The following is a 27,030-nucleotide window of genomic DNA, read 5'->3' as shown; positions in this document are numbered from 1 at the left end:
ATTTTAATGAAGAAAATGTTTTCTAGAATAAATGTTTGACAACATATCAACAATTCCCTCGATACAAATCTGGAGAATATAACTAAGGATAACATGTGGTGAATGCAGATGCTTCTGAAGCTGAGGAAAATGACTTGGTGTGTGGGAGGAGTCTGACTTTGTGTGTGGGAGGAGTCTGACTTTGTGTGTGGGAGGAGTCTGACTTTGGGAAAATGGCAGTTTAAGAGAAGTTACACTGAATTTGGCCTACCAAATCCTATTCAGGCCCAAACATAATATCTTCAAAGTAAGCAACTTCGTACATTCGAATTTGTAAATAATTTATAGCGCAATCTTGCCCGTCCAAAGTGGTAATTTAATGTGGTCCTTTGAAGGCAGTCTCACACCCAGAGAGAGAGAGAGAGAGAGAGAAAGAGAGAGAGAGAGAGAAGGCATCAGGGCATGACAGACAGAGATGCCATAATACATGCAGACCTGTGTGTGTGTGTGTGTGTGTGTGTGTGTGTGTGTGTGTGTGTGTGTGTGTGTGTGTGTGTGTGTGTGTGTGTGTCTTCTCCACCAGGATCAGCGTCTAAAGTGTATTCCCTCCAATGGGTGGCCACAACAACAACAGATTCAGATTATTTCACATTGTTGCTTCATTAAAACAAACTCCTTTCCAGTTGACCTGGATTATATTGTATTACATTATTCTATTCAGATTCATTCTTTTCAGACCCTGGCCTTGGTTATCTTTGTTTTCTTTATTATTTTAGTTAGGTCAGGGTGTGACATGGGGGATGTATGTGTTTTGTATTGTCTAGGGTTTTTTGTATGTTTTATGGGGCAGTGTTCAGTCTAGGTGTTTGTATGTCTATTGTTGCCTAGATTGGTTCTCAATTAGAGACAGCTGTCTATCGTTGTCTCTGATTGGGAGCCATATTTAGGCAGCCATATTCATTAGGTAGGTTGTGGGTGATTGTCTGTGTGTAAGTTACTTGTGTCTGCACTTATTGTTTATATAGCTTCACGTTTGTCAGTTTGTTGTTTTGTAAGTTTGTCAAGTGTTCTTTCGTCTTCGTATATTAAATTAAGTATGTATTCAACAAACCTGCGCTTTGGTCCGATCCTTTCTCCTCCTCAGACGAGGAGGATTACAACGTTTGTGACAGTGATCTAGACTCATGTATATGTACCTTATCTTCTTCTATTGCCTATAGGTCTACAGAGCCTGTCAATGTTTGGCAATCATTTCTATTCTGATGTAATATTTGGCCATTGTTACTATTAATGCATGAATTCATTTGTCTGCATGTCTATTCAATATATTTGTCTTTTTTTTCACAGTGCGCAATGCGTCACTGATATCGCTTTGAGCAAAATAGCCTTCAAAATTAGCCTTCTTACTATAAATCCTATGACTTGACAACATTCACAACGTAACATTTTAAAATGCCATATTGTTTTGATAATCAAATAGTTTAGGCCTCATTAAAAACGTTAAAATAAACCATTCACAGAATCGACTGCAAAAGAAAATATATGCATGCGTATGGGATCTAATGAACGAAAGCCTGAATAAATGTGCGGCTCACGCACAGTGAAACTTGAATATCCGACCAGATTCAGGGACACTAAACACACACCCTCTTCATATGTGAAACGTTAGGCCTAGCTAGTAACTCAAGTTAAAAGGGTATCCCACTTCTTGATTATATCCCAACTTGTTTCAGCAGCATACATGTATTAAGGCCATTTATTCCAACTTCTCCTCGTGTTCCACATTCAGGCCCTAAACAATAAACCGATACTGCACAGAGGGTTATTATGTGATATAGTTGAGTGTCTTGGGTATTGCTATTTGGGTCACGGTGCGCGTCAGAGATACATCCAGCAACATTTATCCATCTGAGCGAGATCTGAGCGAGGGTTATTACATGCTTGTTGTTTGATAGAGGATTTAATGACTTGGTTATTAGCTCGTTAGGTCGGGTCCTTTTTGAAGTGGAGACACGCACGCACACACAAGGAGTCTTGTGTCCAAACACAGATCCATACTACACCATCTCCCATCAGTCCCAAGATAATTTAATATCCTCATCTCTCTCTCTCTCTCTCTCTCTCTCTGCCGCTCTCAATCTTTCTCTGTGTGAAGTTTAATAGATTAGAAACCAAACACATCATTGGAAACAGGTACTTTGATGTGTGAGTTAAAAGCATTGGTGAATCCTTTTTATAACTATTCATCTATTGTTTTGAAGTGGTTTGAGCAACCACAAAGGTATACGCCACAAAACAAGCTAATTTATTATTTTTTGTTCAGGGTTGAACAAAAACTTGATTTACTATTACTCTTTATAATACAACAAAATAGAACCGTAAACAAATGAACTTATTTGCTTATAAAAAGTGCCTATCAAATGATGTCGAATAATGTCCAAATTAGTCCTGTAGTTTCTCTGTTGATCTTTTGTATGGCTTACAGTTAGGGCAATTGGTTCAACTCTAATATCCATTATAGTACACACACACACACACACACACACACACACACACACACACACACACACACACACACACACACACACACACACACACACACACACACACACACACACACACACACACACACACACACACACACACACCCTAACACTTCTGAACAATCTGGTGTGTGAAATGCTTCCTTGGCTCTATTCTTGTGATACACGTTCACACGGACATCGCAGACCCTGTCAAAGCTAAGTGCGTGTGTACGTGTGTGTGTGTGTGTGTGTGTGTGTGTGTGTGTGTGTGTGTGTGTGTGTGTGTGTGTGTGTGTGTGTGTGTGTGTCAGTATAAAGGGTGTTGGAGAAAGATTCCTCCACAGTAGACACTAATTGGGATTTTCAATTACATTCATGTGCAGAACAGAGCAAGCTGGCTAGAACAGAACAGAGTAGACCAGAGTAGAGCAGAACAGAGTAGAGCAGAGTATAACAGAGTAGAGCAGAGTAGATCAGAACAGAGTAGAACAGAACAGAGTAGATCAGAACAGAGTAGAACAGAACAGAGTAGAACAGAACAGAGTAGAACAGAACAGAGTAGAACAGAACAGAGTAGAACAGAACAGAGTAGAACAGAACAGAACAGAGTAGAACAGAGTAGAACAGAGTAGAACAGAACAGAGTAGAACAGAGTAGAACAGAGCAGAGTAGAACAGAGCAGAGTAGAACAGAACAGCGTAGATCAGAACAGAAAAGCGTAGAACAGAACAGAACAGAGTAGAACAGAACAGAGTAGAACAGAACAGAGTAAAACAGAACAGAGTAAAACAGAACAGAGTAAAACAGAACAGAGTAGAACAGAACAGAGTAGAACAGAACAGAGTAGAACAGAACAGAGTAGAACAGAACAGAGTAGAGCAGAACAGAGTAGAGCAGAACAGAGTAGAACAGAACAGAACAGAACAGAACAGAGCAGAGCAGAACAGAGTAGAGCAGAACAGAGTAGAGCAGAACAGAGTAGAGCAGAACAGAGTAGAGCAGAACAGAGTAGAGCAGAACAGAGTAGAGCAGAACAGAGTAGAGCAGAACAGAGCAGAGTAGAGCAGAACAGAGTAGAACAGAGTAGAACAGAACAGAGAACTAGCTAGAGGAGAACAGACCAAAGTAGAACAGAACAGAACAGAGCTAACTAGCTAGAACAGAAGAGAACAGAGCTAACTAGCTAGAACAGAACATAGCTAACTAGCTAGAACAGAAGAGAACAGAGCTAACTAGCTAAAACAGAACAGAGCTAACTAGCTAGAACAGAAGATAACAGAGCTAACTAGCTAGAACAGAACAGAGCTAACTAGCTAGAACAGAACAGAGCTAACTAGCTAGAACAGAACAGAGCTAACTAGCTAGAACAGAACAGAGCTAACTAGCTAGAACAGAACAGAACATCGCTAACTAGCTAGAACAGAAGAGAACAGAGCTAACTAGCTAGAACAGAAGAGAACAGAGCTAACTAGCTAGAACAGATCGGAGCTAACTAGCTAGAACAGAAGAGAACACAGTTAACTAGCTAGAACAGAACAGAACATCGCTAACTAGCTAGAACAGAAGAGAACAGAGCTAACTAGCTAGAACAGAACAGAGCTAACTAGCTAGAACAGAACAGAACTAACTAGCTAGAACAGAACAGAGCTAACTAGCTAGAACAGAAGAGAACAGAGCTAACTAGCTAGAACAGAAGAGAGCTAACTAGCTAGAACAGAAGAGAACAGAGCTAACTAGCTAGAACAGAACAGAGTAGAACAGAGTAGAACAGAGCAGAGTAGAACAGAACAGCGTAGATCAGAACAGAACAGAACAGAGTAGAACAGAACAGAGTAGAACAGAACAGAGTAGAACAGAACAGAGTAGAACAGAACAGAGTAGAACAGAACAGAACAGAGCAGAGTAGAACAGAGCAGAGTAGAACAGAGCATAGTAGAACAGAACAGAGTAGAGCAGAACAGAGTAGAGCAGAACAGAGTAGAGCAGAACAGAGTAGAGCAGAACAGAGTAGAACAGAACAGAGTAGAACAGAACAGAGTAGAACAGAACAGAGTAGAACAGAACAGAGTAGAGCAGAACAGAGCAGAACAGAGTAGAGCAGAACAGAGCAGAACAGAACAGAGTAGAGCAGAACAGAGCAGAGTAGAGCAGAACAGAGTAGAACAGAGAACTAGCTAGAGGAGAACAGACCAAAGTAGAACAGAACAGAACATAGCTAACTAGCTAGAACAGAAGAGAACAGAGCTAACTAGCTAAAACAGAACAGAACAGAGCTAACTAGCTAGAACAGAAGATAACAGAGCTAACTAGCTAGAACAGAACAGAGCTAACTAGCTAGAACAGAACAGAGCTAACTAGCTAGAACAGAACAGAGCTAACTAGCTAGAACAGAACAGAACAGAGCTAACTAGCTAGAACAGAACAGAACAGAGCTAACTAGCTAGAACAGAAGAGAACATCGCTAACTAGCTAGAACAGAAGAGAACAGAGCTAACTAGCTAGAACAGATCGGAGCTAACTAGCTAGAACAGAAGAGAACACAGTTAACTAGCTAGAACAGAACAGAACATCGCTAACTAGCTAGAACAGAAGAGAACAGAGCTAACTAGCTAGAACAGAACAGAGCTAACTAGCTAGAACAGAACAGAACTAACTAGCTAGAACAGAACAGAGCTAACTAGCTAGAACAGAAGAGAACAGAGCTAACTAGCTAGAACAGAAGAGAGCTAACTAGCTAGAACAGAAGAGAACAGAGCTAACTAGCTAGAACAGAACAGAGTAGAACAGAGCAGAGTAGAACAGAACAGCGTAGATCAGAACAGAACAGAACAGAGTAGAACAGAACAGAGTAGAACAGAACAGAGTAGAACAGAACAGAGTAGAACAGAACAGAGTAGAACAGAACAGAGTAGAACAGAACAGAGTAGAACAGAACAGAGTAGAGCAGAACAGAGTAGAGCAGAACAGAGTAGAGCAGAACAGAGTAGAGCAGAACAGCGTAGAGCAGAACAGAGTAGAACAGAACAGAGTAGAACAGAACAGAGTAGAACAGAACAGAGTAGAGCAGAACAGAGTAGAGCAGAACAGAGTAGAGCAGAACAGAGCAGAACAGAACAGAGAACTAGCTAGAGGAGAACAGACCAAAGTAGAACAGAACAGAACAGAGCTAACTAGCTAGAACAGAAGAGAACAGAGCTAACTAGCTAGAACAGAACATAGCTAACTAGCTAGAACAGAAGAGAACAGAGCTAACTAGCTAGAACAGAAGATAACAGAGCCAACTAGCTAGAACAGAACAGAGCTAACTAGCTAGAACAGAACAGAGCTAACTAGCTAGAACAGAACAGAGCTAACTAGCTAGAACAGAACAGAACAGAGCTAACTAGCTAGAACAGAACAGAACATCGCTAACTAGCTAGAACAGAAGAGAACAGAGATAACTAGCTAGAACAGAACAGAACATCGCTAACTAGCTAGAACAGAAGAGAACAGAGCTAACTAGCTAGAACAGAACAGAACAGAGCTAACTAGCTAGAACAGATCGGAGCTAACTAGCTAGAACAGAAGAGAACACAGTTAACTAGCTAGAACAGAACAGAACATCGCTAACTAGCTAGAACAGAAGAGAACAGAGCTAACTAGCTAGAACAGAACAGAGCTAACTAGCTAGAACAGAACAGAACTAACTAGCTAGAACAGAACAGAGCTAACTAGCTAGAACAGAAGAGAACAGAGCTAACTAGCTAGAACAGAAGAGAGCTAACTAGCTAGAACAGAAGAGAACAGAGCTAACTAGCTAGAACAGAACAGAGCTAACTAGCTAGAACAGAACTGAACAGAGCTAACTAGCTAGAACAGAACGGAGCTAACTAGCTAGAACAGAACAGAGCTAACTAGCTAGAATAGAACGGAGCTAACGAGCTAGAACAGAACTGAACAGAGCTAACTAGCAAGAACAGAACGGAGCGAACTAGCTAGAACAGAACAGAACAGAGCTAACTAGCTAGAACAGAACAGAACAGAGCTAACTAGCTAGAACAGAACAGAGCTAACTTGCTAGAGCCAACCTCAGTAGGCAATCAACAGCCTCTGAAGCATCAGAGTACCATCAACTGACCTTTATGGCAACTGAATATGAATTCAAACACACTATCATACCACAACAATAATATTGTTTTGCCTTTGTTCCAGCCTACCAGTTTGGATTGCAAAGGAATGATAATTTAAATGCTTCTGGTTTGTCTAACCTGCACACAGCTTTGACTAAAGGGTTTATAATAAGCCATGAAGACTACGGAGAGATGGGGTTAAACACTGTACACTGCTCTGCGTCTGATGTTCACTTAATATACAGAGCTGTTTTATATCCGTAGCCTGTGTGTGTGTGTGTGTGTGTGTGTATGTGTGTGCGTGTGTAACCTCCAACATTCAGCTTAAAAGGCAGAAGCTTAAGAATGCTTCTCGAATGGCACCCTATTCCCCATATAGTGCACACTTCTTTGGATCAAGACTCCTAGGCGGGTAGTGCACTATAAAAGAGAAATATGGTGCCATGTGGGATGATTGTTTAAATCAATACCATCTCCTGTAGCTTCCTTGAGCCCACTTAAAGATGACAGGGCTAATGCATTCACTGTGACAGCATCCTAAATGTGATCCTATTACCTATATAGTGCCCATAGGGCTCTGGTCAAAAGTAGTGCACTATGTAGGGAAGATGATGCCATTTAGGACACATTCTGTATATATTAGGGATCACTGGCAAGCTGTGAGCTGTCATCCAACAGAATGTTTTAGTGAGCTTTGTTTAGATTGCTTTTAGATAGGCAGTTAAGACAGACACAAACACACACAAAAAGACAGCGAAATACACACACACACACACACACACACACACACACACACACACACACACACACACACACACACACACACACACACACACACACACACACACACACACACACACACACACACATTCACACCTTTAAAACCAACCACTCACCATGGCCTTAACTTGCTACAATAGTTATTGGTTGTTGAAAGATTGATCTGGTATAGATCAGTGGTCTATAGTGTTATTACAGGATCGTTAATATGGTCTATACCCCTCAAATTTAACTCTGGACCTCAAAGCCAGTTCTGTAACTTCTTGTAATCCCCCCCCCCCCCCCTTCTAATCAGGGACTGATTTAGACCTGGGACACCAGGTGGGTGATTCCCCTCTAATCAGGGACTGATTTAGACCTGGGACACCAGGTGGGTGATTCCCTTCTAATCGGGGACTGATTTAGACCTGGAACACCAGGTGGGTGATTCCCCTCTAATCAGGGACTGATTTAGACCTGGGACACCAGGTGGGTGATTCCCTTCTAATCAGGGACTGATTTAGACCTGGGACACCAGGTGGGTGATTCCCCTCTAATCAGGGACTGATTTAGACCTGGGACACCAGGTGGGTGATTCCCCTCTAATCAGGGACTGATTTAGACCTGGGACACCAGGTGGGTGATTCTCCTCTAATCAGGGACTGATTTAGACCTGGAACACCAGGTGGGTGATTCCCCTCTAATCAGGGACTGATTTAGACCTGGGACACCAGGTGGGTGATTCCCCTCTAATCAGGGACTGATTTAGACCTGGGACACCAGGTGGGTGATTCTCCTCTAATCAGGGACTGATTTAGACCTGGAACACCAGGTGGGTGATTCCCCTCTAATCAGGGACTGATTTAGATCTGGCTCCGGAACTGGTCAAGTAAGAGTTGGATTGGTCTATAGTGTTTTTCCAGGATCGGTAATATGGTCTATTTTCTTTTTCCAGGATCGGGAATGTGGTCCATCATGTTTTTCCAGGATTGGTAATGTGATCTTTGATGTTTTTCCAGGATCGGTAATTTGGTCTATTTTCTTTTCGCAGGATCGGTAATATGGTCTATATTGCTTTGCCAGGATCGGTATTGTGGTCTATAGTGATATTACAGGATCGGTAATTTGGTCTATTTTGTCTTTCAAGAATTGGGAATGTCGTCTATTTTGTTTTTCCAGGATCGGGAATGTGTTCAATAGTTTTCCCTTTCAGTCAGGCAACCCCCTGGCCGTTGTGTGCTGAAGTTTGTTTGGTTTTCTTAAGTTTTCTATTCACAAACAATTAGTTATTCCTCTAATTGGTTGGCCTGGCTATAGCAGTAAGTAGCTAACACAAACTAAACGACGAAGGCTAACAAGCCGGGTTCGCCTCAATGGATTCAAAGATACTCACGTTGGTTGTCTTGTATGTCTCGGCTCGGTGCATGCTCAGGCTGCCCTTTCTCCAATCAGTTTTATGTGAGACTAGGGGACGACTGGCACTGTTCCCCTACTAGTCCGTGGTGCCGGTTCTCTTTACAATCGTGTAGCATTCTTTAGGGAGCTTTGTGTTTCCGATAGTGAATTTCTCTCCCGGCTGCCCGTACCTCGGCTGAGTCTGAGTTACGGTCGTTGGTTGAGTCAAATGTCTCCCGGCTCCTGTGCACTCTATCATCAGTTACGGGAGGCTACTCTAAGAAAGAGGGCAACCAGGTTCTGTGGGTATCCCCCTACTACCTGTGTCTGTCTTGGTCAAGCACCGCTTGCCTCTCTTCCCAGAAGGTTTCCGATCCCACCTCGGCGGTCCGGTTCAACATAGACTTTCGGGACCAGGCTAGCTAACAAGCACTGCATAGCGTGCTAGCCAGGTTAGCTAACAAGCACTGCATAGCATGCTAGCCAGGTTAGCTAACTCGCCGAGGCGAGCAACTACTACTAGCTATTCCTGCCTCCCAACGGTGGAGTTGCTTGGGTAGCTCTCTTGTTTAGTATACGTAGCGTTAAGTAACTTGGTTATTCTAAACAGACCGTGCTGTGGTCAAAGAGGATAGCTAGCCTAGCTTAGACTAAAGAGCCTCCTGGCTAATGTCGGCTAGCATGCATAACATCCGGGGAATGTAGCTTATTAGCGTCCCCCCCCCCGGCGATATGGCGACCCCATTCCTATTTTCAATTCCTGGAGTTGGAAGGAGTAGAGAGAGCAGGACTTGCGTGCTCCTCCAATGAGTAAAGTATCCCCCCCCCACCTGAGCAGCTGAGTCACTCCACTTCTTCTTCTTGTGAATTTCCGGCAGACTAGACGATGTGTTCCTTATTGCTGCCTTTCGCAGGTTGGACTGACATTGCTGTGATGACACGTTTTGTTAGGGATAACAGGGGACTACGTCAGCCATTGCCGGGAGCCCTCTCTGCCTATGAGGGGGTCGTGCTTCATGCATGCTATACAGTCTCACAGAAGCACAATGTGTGTTGGAAGCTTGTCCATGTTTAATGCCCATCTGAAACCCCACGTTCCATGGTGTTTGTGTTTGTGTTTGTATTTGTATTTATTATGGATCCCCATTAGTTGCTGCCAAAGCAGCAGCTACTCTTCCTGTGGTCCAGCAAAATTAAGGCAGTTTATACAATGTTCACAGGGTTCAAGGGTGTTACGTTCCCCAGTTTCTGTGTTCTGTTTTGTATTTTAGTGTGTGTGTTTCAGGAGATGGCTTCCTGAAGTACTCCCCAACCAGCTGATTGGTCAACCCCAGGCTAATTGGTGATTGGAGCTGACCCCGCCCCCTCGTCAAGAAGCAGCTGACTCTAATCACCATTGCCACCTGAAGATAAAAGCCAGTGTTCTGCCCAGGAGAGGGAAGGGAGAGAGAGGAGATGAGATTTGGAGTAGAGATTTGGAGATTGAGAGAGAAAAATTAGATTGTGATATAGTGTGGGTTGTGTATCAGAAAGTGTGGTATGTACTGTTGTTGTTGGTAGCAGTTTTTCTATGTCCTGTGTTTGAGTGTTTGTGAAATCATTAATAATTACTCTGTTTCATGTGTTCCCAGGGGGGAAGGAGAAGGCACTTTGGGAGTGCTTAGGCAAGAGGCCCGCGGGCATACATATACCCGTAGTATATTTACTGTCTAGGCACACTAGGTAAGACCTGGGCGGACCACCCCCTGTATTTTGGTTAGGGCACCAGACGGTGCTAAGTTAGGTAAGTTAAGTGGGTAGGCAGGTTAGATAGGAGAGGGGGAACTTTGATATTTACTTTCTTTGCTTTGGTTCCGTCCAGCCCCTTTTCCCCATATTACCGTGTAAGAAAATAAATCCAAGTAAACGGTAAAATCTGCTTTTGTGTCATCCTTGCTCGCACCTACAGTCCATACCTCTTGCACTTCAGAGAGTTGAGTTATAGCAGGGAGTTGCGTTCCCTCTTCGCAGAGGCGTGCGTAACAAAGGGGTATATCAATCTGGGGGTAACAAGTTGGACGATTCGCTCTCTGTCCACAAGGGGGCAGCCCTCCTCCATAGGTGGCTCATTACTGGGATTCAATGCTGAATCCTGCCTGTAGCTTACTACTCCATATGGGGTGTCCAGTGATACAGGTTATGGGCCCTGTAGGCTATTGGTGGTTAGTATTGGAGTCGAGGGAACGAGCAGGGTTGGACATGACCATGCTATTATCCAACACAACCACTCTGTGGTTCATATGAACCTGGAAATGAGCTGTCTTTCTCCAGCTCAACGCTTTTCATTCCACGGGGATTAGATTATGAATCGCCCCTGTCTGTTACCACAGAAGGGTTCCGTCTGTCCCATTCCCAGCTAGGTTACAAGGCGCTTTGTCACCGGTACCTATGACCAATGTTCCCTAAATATCAACTCGGGCAGAGAAGCACGAGATTGAACTTTCTAGAGTTTTCCCTGTTAACACTATCAGCATTTCCCTTCACTGTGGGAATTGTGATTGAATCAAGGAAATATTAGCCACTTTCAATGCAACATACCGAAACAAACAATGTAAGACTAAGTATACATAATTAACTATGAGAATTTGTTGTAGGCAGAATGCATCGGAGTAGGATTCAATTGCATTGACAGGCATGACTCAACTCCATACTCTACACAGACCGGTGTGCCGTAACCAATCAGAGCTGCAGTAAGCCTATATGCAAATAGACCATTGCCATATATGGATCTATGCCCTTCACTTTCAATTGGACTGTTTTTACAGCATGAGCAGATGCACTTGTTTGCACTTGTTTTGAGATCAAAGCGAAAGCTACATATAGCCACGTGCTCACATTTGTTCATATCCTTTGCTAGTTAGTGAGTTATTGGCCCAGTTATAGATAATGTATAGTTAACAAATGGGGGAGTGATCGCTTCCTACAAGAGAACAAAACGTGTACATTTCTAGACATCTTTGAAAAGCCAATCAGGTAAAGAGTTTTTTTGTCTTAAAGGGGCAGTGTTGTATTTTGAGTGGCGCAGTGGTCTACGGCCCTGCATCTCAGTGCAAGAGGCGTCACTACAGTCCCTGGTTTGAATCCAGGCTGTATCACATCCGGCCGTGATTGGGAGTCCCATAGGGCGGAGCACAATTGGCCCAGCGTCGTCCGGGTTTGGCTGTCATTGTAAATAAGAATTTGTTCTTAAATAACTTGCCTAGTTAAATAAAGGTTACAGTTTAAAAAAATTATTAAAAATGTATTGAGACAAGCTTGAATAAGCTATGTAGCCAATAGGCAGAGGGTAGCATATTTTGTCTGATTCTCTACAGTAATGGTATGGGAATAAATATGCATTATATTTTGTAAAGTGGTTTTGCGTTGTTTGTACCTTATTTTGTAGATAATGTTGATGCTACCGTCTCTTATGACCGAAAAGAGCTTCTGGACATCAGAACAGCGATTACTCAGCTCGAACTGGACAAAGATTTTTTCCTTTAATGAATCAGACAGGAAGGAGATAATGTTGCTCCCAGACAAGGCCCAAATCCCCGTCATTTACATGAAGAAAATAAGGAAATACAGGGGTCGGAGGTCACGGTGGCTTGTGAGAATTTGTCGGCGAGTTGGTAACCCTCCTCTACCATCCGTTCTATTGGCCAACGTGCAATCACTGGAGAATAAACTGGATGAGCTCCGTTCGAGACTATCCTACCAACGGGACATTAAAAACTGTAATATCTTATGTTTCACCGAGTCGTGGCTGAACGACGACACGTTTATCAGCAGGACAGAACAGCTATGTCTTGTAAGACGAGGAGTGGGGGTGTGTGTCTATTTGTCAATAACAGCTGGTGCGCAATGTCTAATATTAAGGTAGTCTTGAGGTATTGCTTGCCTGAGGTAGAGTACCTCATGATAAGCTGTAGACCTCACTATCTACCTAGAGTTTTCATCTATATTTTTTCATAGACGTCTATTTACCACCACAAACCAACGCTGGCGCTAAAACCACCTTCAACGAGCTGTATAAGCTTGTAAGTAAGCATTTCACGGTAAGGTCTACTACACCTGTTGTATTCGGCGGATGTGACAAGAGTAAAATTAGATTAGATTTTGTTTTGTTCCAGAGGCTTCAGTGCCCGTTTTGAGGGAGGAAATATCCTCCTGTTTCCAGGAACAATCTGAGTGGGTCCTGTGTCGAAGATCCAGGATGGCTGGTACAGACGGTATTTCCTGGTTCCGAAAAAGGTCCGGGACTTTGCATCCCATTCTAGACTTACGTGCCCTCAGCAAGCACCTCAAAGTTTACAACTCTCAGGAGCCGCCAGCTATTACAGCCGATTGGATGGCGGCGGCGGAGGAGTCGAGAGGGCAAGCGGTGTTTCACACATCCATCCTACTGTCCCGTATTCAGTCTCTGGACTTCATAAGAAACCAGAAGAAGAGCTGTCTGACTTCGGTAGCAGAGCATTCCGTTACTCACTCTCGTATTGCATTTTTCTATCCCCATTGGTGGGTAGCCAGAGTGGGACATACAGTGCCTTTTCAACAGTGCCTACGCTTACTGAGATGATGGCTTCTGTGATGAAAGTTGTTCCCGTGGGGCTATTGTTGATGCTTCCAGTGAGGAGGGGATTTCATTGGCATCAGGTGTGATTGTAGATCCTTCAAACAAAGTTGCGAGAGTTCAACTCCCCATAGTGTGTTGTACCTGGTTTCCCTCCTTCAGAGAACAGTAGTTATAGTCATAACGTTACGTTTTGAACATAGTGTGTTGTACCTGGTTTCCCTCCTTCAGGGAACAGTAGTTATAGTCATAATGTTTAGTTTTGAACATAGTGTGTTGTACCTGGTTTCCCTCCTTCAGGGAACAGTAGTTATAGTCATAATGTTTAGTTTTGAACATAGTGTGTTGTACCTGGTTTCCCTCCTTCAGGGAACAGTAGTTATAGACATAACGTTTAGTTTTGAACATAGTGTGTTGTACCTGGTTTCCCTCCTTCAGGGAACAGTAGTTATAGTCATAATGTTTTGTTTTGAACATAGTGTGTTATACCTGGTTTCCCTTCTTCAGGGAACAGTAGTTATAGTCATAATGTTACGTTTTGAACATAGTGTGTTGTACCTGGTTTCCCTCCTTCAGGGAACAGTAGTTATAGTCATAATGTTACGTTTTGAACATAGTGTGTTGTACCTGGTTTCCCTCCTTCAGAGAACAGTAGTTATAGTCATAATGTTACGTTTTGAACATCAATACTCTCTGTTTCCTTTTCCTTTCATTGGCTGTTGTTGAAACTAGGGGTGATTGTTACGTCGATAACAAGAAACATTTCCAGAACGTTCTCGCTCGGTTCTCATTTGCTTGCATTGTGTTTAATAATAGATGTATGTAGATTGACTAGGAGTGCTGATATAGAACCAGTTTTGTCTTTTAGATCACCGTTAAAAAAATATGACATGGACAGATAGAGTCTGATCCTAGATCAGCGCCCTTCCCCTGAGAGGTTAATACCTGTGGCCCCTTGCTAATGAATCTCTTTCTAAGCCTGTTCACAGGTTTTACATCTTTGACAAGACAGCTTAAAGATTCCGTAAAGATTTTTTTTTTTTAAGACCTTAAAGCTGATGTGTTCAGTTCGTATCTGCTCTGCTTTGCTCTGTCTTCAATGTTATGCTTTGTATCCCAAATGGGACCCTAGTCCTTTACATGTAGTGCACTACTTTTGACTAGGGTCCGTAGGGGTTTGGGACGCAGTCTCTTTGGCCCATCTGTGATATATATAACCTAATTCATATTCATGGTTTCCCCTCACGCCCTGCTGTGATTGGCCTGCTGCTCATGCATATGCAACAGGTTGGGAAGAGCAGAGTGGAGTTATGGGTATAAAACTATCATCATACTCTCTTTCTCTGTCTTCCTCTCTCACTCTCTCTATCTCTCTCTCTGTCTCTCTCTCTCTCTCTCTCTCTCTGTCTTTCTCTCTCTCGCTGTCTTTCTCAATCTCGCTGTCTTTCTCTCTCTCGCTGTCTTTCTCTCTCTCGCTGTCTTTCTCTCTCTCGCTGTCTTTCTCTCTCTCTCTCTGTCTTCCTCTCTCACTCTCACGCTGTCTTACTCTCTCTCGCTCTGTATTTCTATTTCTCATTTTCTTTCTCTCTATTTTTTTCTCTCTCTTGCTGTCTTTTTCTCTCTCTCTTTCTCTCTCGCTCACTGTGTCTCTTTCTCTCTCTCGCTGTATTTCTCTCTCTCTATTTTTCTCTATCGCTCTCTGTCTTTCTTTCTCTTTCGCTTTCTTTCTCTCGCTGTCTTTCTCTCTCTTGCTGTCTTTCTCTCTCTCGCTGTCTTTCTCTCTCTCGTTGTCTTTCTTTCTCTCTCTCGTTGTCTTTCTTTCTCTCTCTCGCTGTCTTTCTCTCTCTCGCTGTCTTTCCCTCTCTCGCTGTTTTTCTCTCTCTCGCTGTCTTTCTTTCTCTCTCTCGTTGTCTTTCTTTCTCTCTCTCGCTGTCTTTCTTTCTCTCTCGCTGTCTTTCTCTCTCTCGCTGTCTTTCTCTCTCTCGCTGTCTTTCTCTCTCTCGCTGTCTTTCTCTCTCTCGCTGTCTTTCTCTCTCTCGCTGTCTTTCTCTCTCTCGCTGTCTTTCTCTCTCTCGCTGTCTTTCTGTCTTTCTCTCTCTCGCTGTCTTTCTCTCTCTCGCTGTCTTTCTCTCTATATATTTTTCTCTATCCCTCTCTCTCTCTATTCAATTCAATTCAAAGGGGCTTTATTGGCATGGGCAACATACACTACATGACCAAAAGTATGTGGACACCTGCTAATCAAACATCTTATTCCAAAATCATGAGCATTAATATGGAGTTGGTCCCCACTTTGCTGCTATAACAGCCTCCACTCTTCTGGGAAGGCTTTCCACTAGATGTTGGAACATTGCTGCTATAACAGCCTCCACTCTTCTGGGAAGGCTTTCCACTAGATGTTGGAACATTGCTGCTATAACAACCTCCACTCTTCTGGGAAGGCTTTCCACTAGATGTTGGAACTTTTCTGCTATAACAGCCTCCACTCTTCTGGGAAGGCTTTCCACTAGATGTTGGAACATTGCTTCGGGGACTTGCATCCTTCAGCCACAAGAACATTAGTTCGGGCACTGATGTTGGGCTCGCAGTCCGCATTCCAATTCATCCCAAAGGTGTTCGATGGGGTTGAGGTCAGGGCTCTGTGCAGGCCAGTCAAGTTCTTCCACACCAATCTCGACAAACCATTTCTGTATGGACTTCACTTTCTGCACTGTGGCATTGTCATGCTGAAACAGGAAAGGGCCTTCCCAAACTGTTGCCACAAAGTTGGAAGCACAGAATTGTCTAGAATGCCATTGTATGCTGTAGCATTAAGATTTCCCTTCACTGGAACTAAGGGGCCTGAACCATAAAAAACAGCCCCAGACCATTATTCCTCCTCCACCAAACTTTACAGTTGGCACTATGCATTGGGGCAGGTAGCGTTCTCCTGGCGTCCGAAAACCCCAGATGTGTCCGTTGGACTGCCAGATGGTGAAGCGTGATTCATCACTCCATCACTGTTTTACCCCTTTGGTAGTTAAAGTCTTGTCTCATCGCTGCAACTCCGCTACGGATTCGGAAGAGGCCATGCGACCTCCGAAACACGACCCTGACAGGCCACACAGCTTCTTGACACACTGCTCGCTTAACCCGGAATCCAGCCGCACCCCAATGTGTCAGAGGAAACACCGTCCAACTGAATCCTCGAAGTCAGCTTGCAGGCGCACGGCCCGCCACAAGGAGTCGCTATAGTACAATGAGACAAGGAAATCCCTCCCCTAACCTGGGAAGACGCTGGGCCAATTGTGCTACCGCCTCATGAGTCTCCCGGTCACGGCCGGATGTGACACATCGAACACGAGGCTGTAGTGACACCTCAGCGCTGCAATGCAATTCCTTAGACCGCTGCTCCACTCGGGAGACCATGATTCATCACTCCAGAGAGTGTTTATGAAGTCAGGTTTTATTTGACATTGAAGTCAGGTTTTATTTGACAGTGAAGTCAGGTTTTATTTGACAGTGAAGTCAGGTTTTATTTGACAGTGAAGTCAGGTTTTATTTGACAGTGAAGTCAGGTTTTATTTGACAGTGAAGTCAGGTTTTATTTGACAGTGAAGTCAGGTTTTATTTGACAGTGAAGACAGGTTTTATTTGACAGTGAAGTCAGGTTTTATTTGACAGTGAAGTCAGGTTTTATTTGACAGTGAAGTCAGGTTTTATTTGACAGTGAAGACAGGTTTTATTTGACAGTGAAGTCAGGTTTTATTTGACAGTGAAGTCAGGTTTTATTTGACAGTGAAGTCAGGTTTTATTTGACATTGAAGTGAAGTTTGTGTTATGTTTTCTATGTCATGTTCTTCCATATCCTAGACCGCATTGGTTGATGGGACTTGTATTTTTCCATATCCTAGACTCTCTCTCTGTCTTTCTCTCCCACTCTCTCTCTGTCTTTCTCTCTCTCTTTCTTTCTCTCACTCTCTCGCTGTCTTTCTCGCTCACTCTCTCCATTGGTTGATGGGAATTGTATTTTTCCATACCCTTAGACCGCATTGGTTGATGGGAGTTGTATTTTTCTCTCCTCCTTCAGAATCTCTTACTGCACAGCAGATAAAACTCAGGACAAGGTGTTTGCCTACGTTTCCCAGAGTCAGTTCAATGAGACACTTGAGTGCCACGCTTTCCTCTGCCACAAGAAGAAGATCGTAAGTGAGCAACAGTTTTCATTTTGAAAAGACACTCATCTCATCTTACTGTTATCATTTAAAAGTCCTGTTTGATAGTATTGATCCCAGACACTGAATATCACAAATAAGACCTTGAATAAATTAAGAAGTTTTATTCGCCTGACTTCATAAGACACCAGGATTTTCAATAGAAAACCAAACTTACTCTATTTAGATGCAGGACTGCAGTAAAAAAGCTGATGTGTGGCTCCATCTTGTGGTAACAATGAGTAGTGCGTGTATGATCATGTTTACTGTATATTTGCTTAAACTCATAAAAGTAAGGGCCGGTTTAACTATGGTAGACATCACTCTGAATCAGGGACGGTTTAACTATGGTAGACATCACTCTGAATCAGGGCCAGTTTAACTATGGTAGACATCACTCTGAATCAGGGCCAGTTTAACTATGGTAGACATCACTCTGAATCAGGGACGGTGTAACTATGGTAGACATCACTCTGAATCAGGGCCGGTTTAACTATGGTAGACATCACTCTGAATCAAACCCAGTTTAACTATGGTAGACATCACTCTGAATCAAACCCAGTTTAACTATGGTAGACATCACTCTGAATCAAACCCAGTTTAACTATGGTAGACATCACTCTGAAGATATAGTTCAGAGCCATGTATCATTCCCTGATGTTCTTTGAAGATGTAGCCGATCAGAGTGCGTTATTCTCTGAGGTTCTGTGTTCTGTCATTGACAGGCCCAGGCTGTGACGCTAACAGTAGCCCAGGCCTTCAAAGTAGCTCTGGACCTGTGGGAGATTGCTCAGGAAGGTGAGTACTAACTCTGACAGTAAATCAGGAAGGTGAGTACTAACTCTAACAGTAAATCAGGAAGGTGAGTACTAACTCTAACAGTAAATCAGGAAGGTGAGTACTAACTCTGACAGTAAATCAGGAAGGTGAGTACTAACTCTAACAGTAAATCAGGAAGGTGAGTACTAACTCTGACAGTAAATCAGGAAGGTGAGTACTAACTGTAACAGTAAATCAGGAAGGTGAGTACTAACTCTAACAGTAAATCAGGAAGGTGAGTACTAACAGTAACAGTAAATCAGGAAGGTGAGTACTAACTCTGACAGTAAATCAGGAAGGTGAGTACTAACTCTAACAGTAAATCAGGAAGGTGAGTACTAACAGTAACAGTAAATCAGGAAGGTGAGTACTAACTCTGACAGTAAATCAGGAAGGTGAATACTAACTGTAACAGTAAATCAGGAAGGTGAGTACTAACTCTGACAGTAAATCAGGAAGGTGAATACTAACTCTAACAGTAAATCAGGAAGGTGAGTACTAACTCTGACAGTAAATCAGGAAGGTGAATACTAACTCTAACAGTAAATCAGGAAGGTGAGTACTAACTCTGACAGTAAATCAGGAAGGTGAGTACTAACTCTGACAGTAAATCAGGAAGGTGAGTAACTAACTCTAACAGTAAATCAGGAAGGTGAGTACTAACAGTAACAGTAAATCAGGAAGGTGAGTACTAACTCTGACAGTAAATCAGGAAGGTGAGTACTAACTCTAACAGTAAATCAGGAAGGTGAGTACTAACTCTGACAGTAAATCAGGAAGGTGAGTACTAACTGTAACAGTAAATCAGGAAGGTGAGTACTAACTCTGACAGTAAACCAGGAAGGTGAGTACTAACTCTAACAGTAAATCAGGAAGGTGAGTACTAACTCTAACAGTAAATCAGGAAGGTGAGTACTAACTCTAACAGTAAATCAGGAAGGTGAGTACTAACTCTAACAGTAAATCAGGAAGGTGAGTACTAACTCTGACAGTAAATCAGGAAGGTGAGTACTAACTCTAACAGTAAATCAGGAAGGTGAGTACTAACTCTGACAGTAAATCAGGAAGGTGAGTACTAACTGTAACAGTAAATCAGGAAGGTGAGTACTAACTCTAACAGTAAATCAGGAAGGTGAGTACTAACAGTAACAGTAAATCAGGAAGGTGAGTACTAACTCTGACAGTAAATCAGGAAGGTGAGTACTAACTCTAACAGTAAATCAGGAAGGTGAGTACTAACAGTAACAGTAAATCAGGAAGGTGAGTACTAACTCTGACAGTAAATCAGGAAGGTGAATACTAACTGTAACAGTAAATCAGGAAGGTGAGTACTAACTCTGACAGTAAATCAGGAAGGTGAATACTAACTCTAACAGTAAATCAGGAAGGTGAGTACTAACTCTGACAGTAAATCAGGAAGGTGAATACTAACTCTAACAGTAAATCAGGAAGGTGAGTACTAACTCTGACAGTAAATCAGGAAGGTGAGTACTAACTCTGACAGTAAATCAGGAAGGTGAGTAACTAACTCTAACAGTAAATCAGGAAGGTGAGTACTAACAGTAACAGTAAATCAGGAAGGTGAGTACTAACTCTGACAGTAAATCAGGAAGGTGAGTACTAACTCTAACAGTAAATCAGGAAGGTGAGTACTAACTCTGACAGTAAATCAGGAAGGTGAGTACTAACTGTAACAGTAAATCAGGAAGGTGAGTACTAACTCTGACAGTAAACCAGGAAGGTGAGTACTAACTCTAACAGTAAATCAGGAAGGTGAGTACTAACTCTAACAGTAAATCAGGAAGGTGAGTACTAACTCTAACAGTAAATCAGGAAGGTGAGTACTAACTCTAACAGTAAATCAGGAAGGTGAGTACTAACTCTAACAGTAAATCAGGAAGGTGAGTACTAACTCTGACAGTAAATCAGGAAGGTGAGTACTAACTCTGACAGTAAATCAGGAAGGTAGATCATTAATACTGTTAATGCTGTTTATCTAAGTGTGCAGAGATTCTTCCCCTTTACGGTCAGACTCTTCTCTTTGCTTCTCCTCTCTGTCCTCAGATAAAAGTAAGAAGGCCAGGACGTGCTGCTCGTGTTCTGTCAGCGATGGACAGACAGAGACGACAAACACACACTGTGTCTCAGGTAGGTCAACTTCCCAGGTACTCTTGCTGTATGACCTTGACAGCTGTTGTTACTAAAGCCTTTTGCTGCTCAACTCTCGCACGGCAGGGAGTCTGCAGATGTAGACCCCTCCGTAAGACACACTCACTGCGCTTGAGGTAAGTCACTTAGCTACTCCCTGCTCCACTCTCCTCCCAGTGCTCAAGGCTTCAGGGGAAGCAGCTTGAGATTCTGCTAAAGTGGTGCAGTAAAGCCTCGGGGACCTGGCCTGATCACTATAGTTGAAAGTTTCAGGTCATTAAAATTCTACTGCTGTGATGGCCATGTCCCATGGGCTTTCATTGATCTACTCTGTCCTGTGACGCAGGGTCAAAGGAACAACAAAAGATGAGCCTCTCTCTCTCTCTTTTTCTCTACCTCTCCCCTCCCCTCTCTACCTCTCCCCTCCCCTCTCTACCTCTCTCTCTCTCTCTCTCTCTCTCTATCTCTCTCTCTCTCTTTATCTCTCTCTCTCTTTATCTCTACCTCTCCCCTCCCCTCCTCTCTTTATCTCTCCCCTCCCCTCTCTACCTCTCTCTCTCTCTCTCTCTCTCTCTCTCTCTCTCTATCTCTCTCTCTCTCTTTATCTCTCTCTCTCTTTATCTCTACCTCTCCCCTCCCCTCCTCTCTTTATCTCTCCCCTCCCCTCCTCTCTTTATCTCTCCCCTCCCCTCCCCTCTCTCTCTACCTCTCTCTCTTGATCTCTCCCCTCCCCTCTCTCTCTCTCTTTATCTCTACCCTCTCCACCTCTCTCTCTCTCTCTTTATGTCTCCCCTCCCCTCTCTACCTCTCTCTCTCTCTCTTTATCTCCCCTCTCTACCTCTCTCTCTTTATCTCTCCCCTCCCCTCTCTACCTCTCTCTCTTTATCTCCCCCCTCCCCTCTCTACCTCTCTCTCTCTCTCTCTCTCTCTTTATCTCTCCCCTCCCCTCTCTCTCTCTCTCTCTCTTTATCTCTACCCTCTCTACCTCTCTCTCTCTCTTTATCTCTCCCCTCCCCTCTCTACCTCTCTCTCTCTTTATCTCTCCCCTCCCCTCTCTACCTCTCTCTCTCTTTATCTCTACCTCTCCCCTCCCCTCTCCTCTCTCTCTCTCTCTCTCTCTCTCTCTCTCTCTCTCTCTCTTTATCTCTCCCCTCCCCTCTCTACCTCTCTCTCTCTCTTTATCTCTACCTCTCCCCTCCCCTCTCTATCTCTCTCTCTCCTCCAACCTCCCTCCCCTCTCTACCTCTCCCCTCCCCTCTCTATCTCTCTCTCTCCTCCAACCTCCCTCCCCTCTCTATCTCTCTCTCTCCTCCAACCTCCCTCCCTTGCTCCTTCCCCCTCTGTCTCTTTCTCTCTCAGACTCAGAGAAGCACCAGCCCCTGGAGAAGGAAGAGAAACTGAGACGGCCATTCTTCTCCATGTCGTTCAGCTCGCCCCGCAACAAACCCACCCGGAAACGACCAATCAAACACGACTCCTGGGTAGGTCACGACCTTGGGTTCCAGGTCTCTGATTGGTCTAGCCAGTCTCATTATCACACCTAATGTGACTCAAACAGTATTTCTTCTCCTCTGAGGATAAACTGGGACTGTTCCAGGATATTGTTGAGAGATAACAGATGATAAACTGGGACTGTTCCAGGATATTGTTGAGAGATAACAGATGATAAACTGGGACTGTTCCAGGATATTGTTGAGAGATAACAGATGATAAACTGGGACTGTTGCAGGATATTGTTGAGAGATAACAGATGATAAACTGGGACTGTTCCAGGATATTGTTGAGAGATAACAGATGATAAACTGGGACTGTTCCAGGATATTGTTGAGAGATAACGGATGATAATGACATGAACCCCATTCTGCTGCGGACTGGGACCATGGCATTTTTAATACACCGGCCCCCAATTATTAACCAGATAATGATCATTTTGCACAACAAACCCAAGTTATACAGGCCCACTAGGCTTCAAATGTACCAGCCCATCTGGCACATGCCAGAAATGCCAGATGGCCAGTCCGCCCCTGTCTCCATTAGACATGGCCTCGATTATAATAGAGGTGGATAGTCTTCTCTACTACAGGCTTTAAAACTCTGTAGGTCAAGGGGGTTCTTTAAGAAACGGCCATATACTACTATATACATTATTAAGGTGTAGAGGTCACCCCTAAATACTAGTTTATGGTTCACAAATCCTAAACTTAACATCAAGTTATGATAGCTGACCCTGGATCAGTGGTTATTTGAATGTTCTACTTACTCCAAACACAAGAGCGGTTACTTGTTATGCAGCTGTGTTGACATATACTGGCCACTAGGTGGCAGCGTTTCCCCTTTGAATGTTAAATACTCCACCTCATCTGATACCTCACTGGGAGACTAGTTGATGAGAGTAAACCACATCTCATCAACTAGTCTGTCAACTACATTATAAAGTCTCTCTAAATTTCAATTTAAGGGGCTTTATTGGCATGGGAAACATATGTTTACATTGACAAAGCAAGTGAAATATGTCATATTATCTATATATACAGTGTTGTAACGATGTGAAAATAGTTCAAGTACAAAATGGAAAATAAATATATAGATAAACATATGTTGTGTTTACAATGTTGTTTGTTCTTCACTGGTTGCCCTTTTCTTGTGGCAACAGGTCACCAATCTTGCTGCTGTGAAGTCACACTGTGATATTTCACCCAGTAGATATGGGAGTTTATCAAGATTGGATTTGTTTTCAAATTATTTGTGGGTCTGTGTAATCTGAGGGAAATAATATGGTCATATATTTGGCAGGAGGTTAGGAAGTGCAGCTCAGTTTCCACCTCATTTTGTGGGCAGTGAGCACATAACCTGTCTTCTCTTGAGAGCCAGGTCTGCCTTCAGCGGACTTTCTAAATAGCAAGGCTATGCTCACTGAGTCTGTACATAGTCAAAGCTTTCCTTAAGTTTGGGTCAGTCACAGACGTAAGGTATTCTGCCACTGTGTACTCTCTGTTTAGGGCCAAATAGCATTCTAGTTTGCTCAGTTTTTTTGTAAATTCTTTCCAATGTGTTAAGTAATTATCTTTGTGTTTTCTCATGATTTGGTTGGGGTCTCTCTCTCTGTCTTCCCCTCTCTCTTCACTCTCTTTCTCTCTGTTTTCCCCTCTCTCTTCACTCTCTCTCTCTGTCTTCCCCTCTCTCGTCACTCTCTCTCTCTCGCTCTCTCTCTCTCTCTCTCTCTCTCTCTCTCTCTCTTTCTCTCTCTTTCTCTCTCTCTCTTTCAATTCAATTCAATTGACTTTATTGACATGGCAAGGTCATTATTACTTACATTGTCAAAGTATACATATCGAAAAATCTTTCTCTCTCTCTCTTTCTCTCTTTCTCTCTTCACTCTCTTTCTCTCTATTTACTGAATATTCTTTATTAAAAGTCTCCCAAAGGATGTATCTGAAATATGTCTCCTTTAGTATTCTAAATTTGACCGTACGTCACAAACCAATGCAATATTATTAACAAACTAATATTGATTTAAAATATTGATATACACTGAGTGCATCAAATGTTAGGAACACCCCCCCCCCCCCCCCCCCCCCTCAATTTGCCCTCAGAACAACGTCAATTTTGTACACTCGGGGGAGATTGAAAACAGTGTAGAGATGAAATACTGCTCTGCAGCTCTTGGTAATTCACTTAAAACCTCTTAAGGATCCAACCTTTTTTCTTTTAAAAGTTTCGTCTAAAATGACATACCCAAATCTAACTGCCTGTAGCTCAGGACCTGAAGCAAGGATATGCATATTCTTGATACCATTTTAAAGTAAACACGTTGAAGTCTGTAGTGAAATGAATGTAGGAGAATATAACACATTAGATCTGGTAAAAGATAATAAAAAATAAAATAAAAACTGTTTTTTTTGTACCATCATCTTTGAAATGGAAGAGAAAGGCCATAATGTATTATTCCAGCCCAAGTGAAATTTAGATTTTGGCCACTAGATGGCAGCAGTGTATGTGCAACGTTTTAGACTGATCCAATGAACCATTGCGTATCGGTTCAAAATGTTGTATCAAGACTGCCCAAATGTGCCTAATTGGTTTATTAATATATTTTCAAATTCATTATTGTGCACTCTTCTCAAATAATAGCATGGTATTCTTTCACCGTAATAGTTACTATAAATTGGACAGTGCAGTTAGATTAACAAGAATTTAAGTTTTTCTGCCAATATCAGATATGTCAATGTCCTGGGAAATGTTCATGTTTCTTACAACCTCATGCTAATCACGTTAGCCTACGTTAGCTTAACTGTCCCGTGGGGGACACACCGATTTAATCAAAATAAAAACATCACTGCACTATTTCATTATATGATGCACTGAGGAGGTGTATACAATTTACACTGGTACTGTATTTTGTTATAAATGTTACAGTTTGTAGGTTATATTGGCCTGCACATTGATGTGTACAGTGTCATGGGATTGTCTTGGTACTGTTTCTACTCACAGAGTGTGGAGGTCATCTTACGATTTGTAGGTTATCTTCGATGCACATTGATGCATACAGTACATACTGTACTACAGTACATTGATGCATACAGTACATACTGTACTACAGTACATTGATGCATACAGTACATACTGTACTACAGTACATTGATGCATACAGTACATACTGTACTACAGTACATTGATGCGTACAGTACATACTGTACTACAGTACATTGATGCATACAGTACATACTGTACTACAGTACATTGATGCATACAGTACATACTGTACTACAGTACATTGATGCGTACAGTACATACTGTACTACAGTACATTGATGCGTACAGTACATACTGTACTACAGTACATTGATGCATACAGTACATACTGTACTACAGTACATTGATGCATACAGTACATACTGTACTACAGTACATTGATGCGTACAGTACATACTGTACTACAGTACATTGATGCGTACAGTACATACTGTACTACAGTACATTGATGCGTACAGTACATACTGTACTACAGTACATTGATGCATACAGTACATACTGTACTACAGTACATTGATGCGTACAGTACATACTGTACTACAGTACATTGATGCGTACAGTACATACTGTACTACAGTACATTGATGCGTACAGTACATACTGTACTACAGTACATTGATGCGTACAGTACATACTGTACTACAGTACATTGATGCGTACAGTACATACTGTACTACAGTACATTGATGCGTACAGTACATACTGTACTACAGTACATTGATGCGTACAGTACATACTGTACTACAGTACATTGATGCATACAGTACATACTGTACTACAGTACATTGATGCATACAGTACATACTGTACTACAGTACATTGATGCGTACAGTACATACTGTACTACAGTACATTTTGTCTCATGGGGCTGTCTTCGTTTCCCTTTTTATTCACAGGACGTGGAGGACGGCCTCGATGACGCCTTCTCAAGGTAATATTTAAATAGTTTTACATTCTATTGTATCTCAAATAGTGTAAATCTAATTTCTTAACGTGTTTTAAGCCCCAACCTGAGACTGCATGATGTCTCTGGGTTGAAATTTCCAGATAACTTTCCCGCAAAACAAACATTTTTCGGGAGTTAACAAGGTCACATCTATCCACTAATATCCACTAATATCCACTAAGAGTTTAATAAAGTAACTGTTGGTAAAGTAGAGTAAAATAAAAATAAATGTAGTGGTGTATGGACTGACCTGAGATCAGTTGTAGTGGTGTATGGACTGACCTGAGATCAGTTGTATCGGCAATTAAGGAAATTAAACAAGCTATGAAAAAATAAAGTAGTACATAAGTATAGGGTATATTTCCCTGGCTCTCTCTACATGTAGACAGGGCTCTGTAACCGACATTACTGCAATTAACATCTTTTAAGCCCCAACCTGAGACTGCTTTGAAAAGACACAGACATTTCCAGATCACTTTCCCAAGCAAACAAACCGTTTTTTGGGGAGTTATCAATGGCGTATAACACCTACACGGCTTTGGCACACCCTGCGTGAACGTTGGGAAACTAACACGGCTTTGGCACACCCTGCGTGAACGTTGGGAAACTAACACGGCTTTGGCACACCCTGCGTGAACGTTGGGAAACTAACAGGTTGGTGTTCAGACGACCGGGTCTTGAAACCCAGTGTGATCGGGTTGAGTATTCAGGAAAACGTTACCTGGGAACAGCGTCTCTCAGGTTTCCCTGACAACGTGCACTTCCAAGGGGGTGTGTCCAAGGGGGTGGTGAAAATGCCAGCTGGAAAATCCGAGCTAATATGATTTTATTTTTGCTACCTCAGCTGCAGTAGGCAACACTAAAACAATCTTTAGGCTGGTTTACAAAATATAATGTTACTATACAATGCTACCTTTTCTAAACATCCAAATTCACTTTCAGATAATACATTCAGAACAAAACACGTGTTAACTTGTTCAACTCTGACCTGTTGTTTTGGGTTCTGTACATTTCTGACGATAGAAAATGACAC

General features: G+C 42.6%; 1 protein-coding gene across 2 annotated transcripts in view; it reads left to right on the top strand.

Annotated features, from left to right (window-relative positions):
- Positions 1–27,030, top strand: part of si:dkey-71h2.2 (low density lipoprotein receptor adapter protein 1) — a 156,439-nt gene that overhangs the window by 120,593 nt on the left and 8,816 nt on the right. For both annotated transcript variants that reach the window (XM_055885779.1, XM_055885778.1), the window contains exons 4-8: positions 17,428–17,542; positions 18,277–18,349; positions 20,435–20,518; positions 21,878–21,999; positions 25,948–25,982. In XM_055885779.1, coding sequence (XP_055741754.1) covers positions 17,428–17,542; positions 18,277–18,349; positions 20,435–20,518; positions 21,878–21,999; positions 25,948–25,982 — 429 coding nt within the window. The remainder of the gene's footprint in view (positions 1–17,427; positions 17,543–18,276; positions 18,350–20,434; positions 20,519–21,877; positions 22,000–25,947; positions 25,983–27,030) is intronic.

The sequence above is a fragment of the Salvelinus fontinalis genome, chromosome 27 (genome assembly GCF_029448725.1).
Source record: "Salvelinus fontinalis isolate EN_2023a chromosome 27, ASM2944872v1, whole genome shotgun sequence".
Taxonomy (NCBI): Eukaryota; Metazoa; Chordata; class Actinopteri; order Salmoniformes; family Salmonidae; genus Salvelinus; species Salvelinus fontinalis.
Note: the sequence above shows the minus strand (reverse complement) of the source record. Positions and strands in the feature narration are given on the sequence as shown.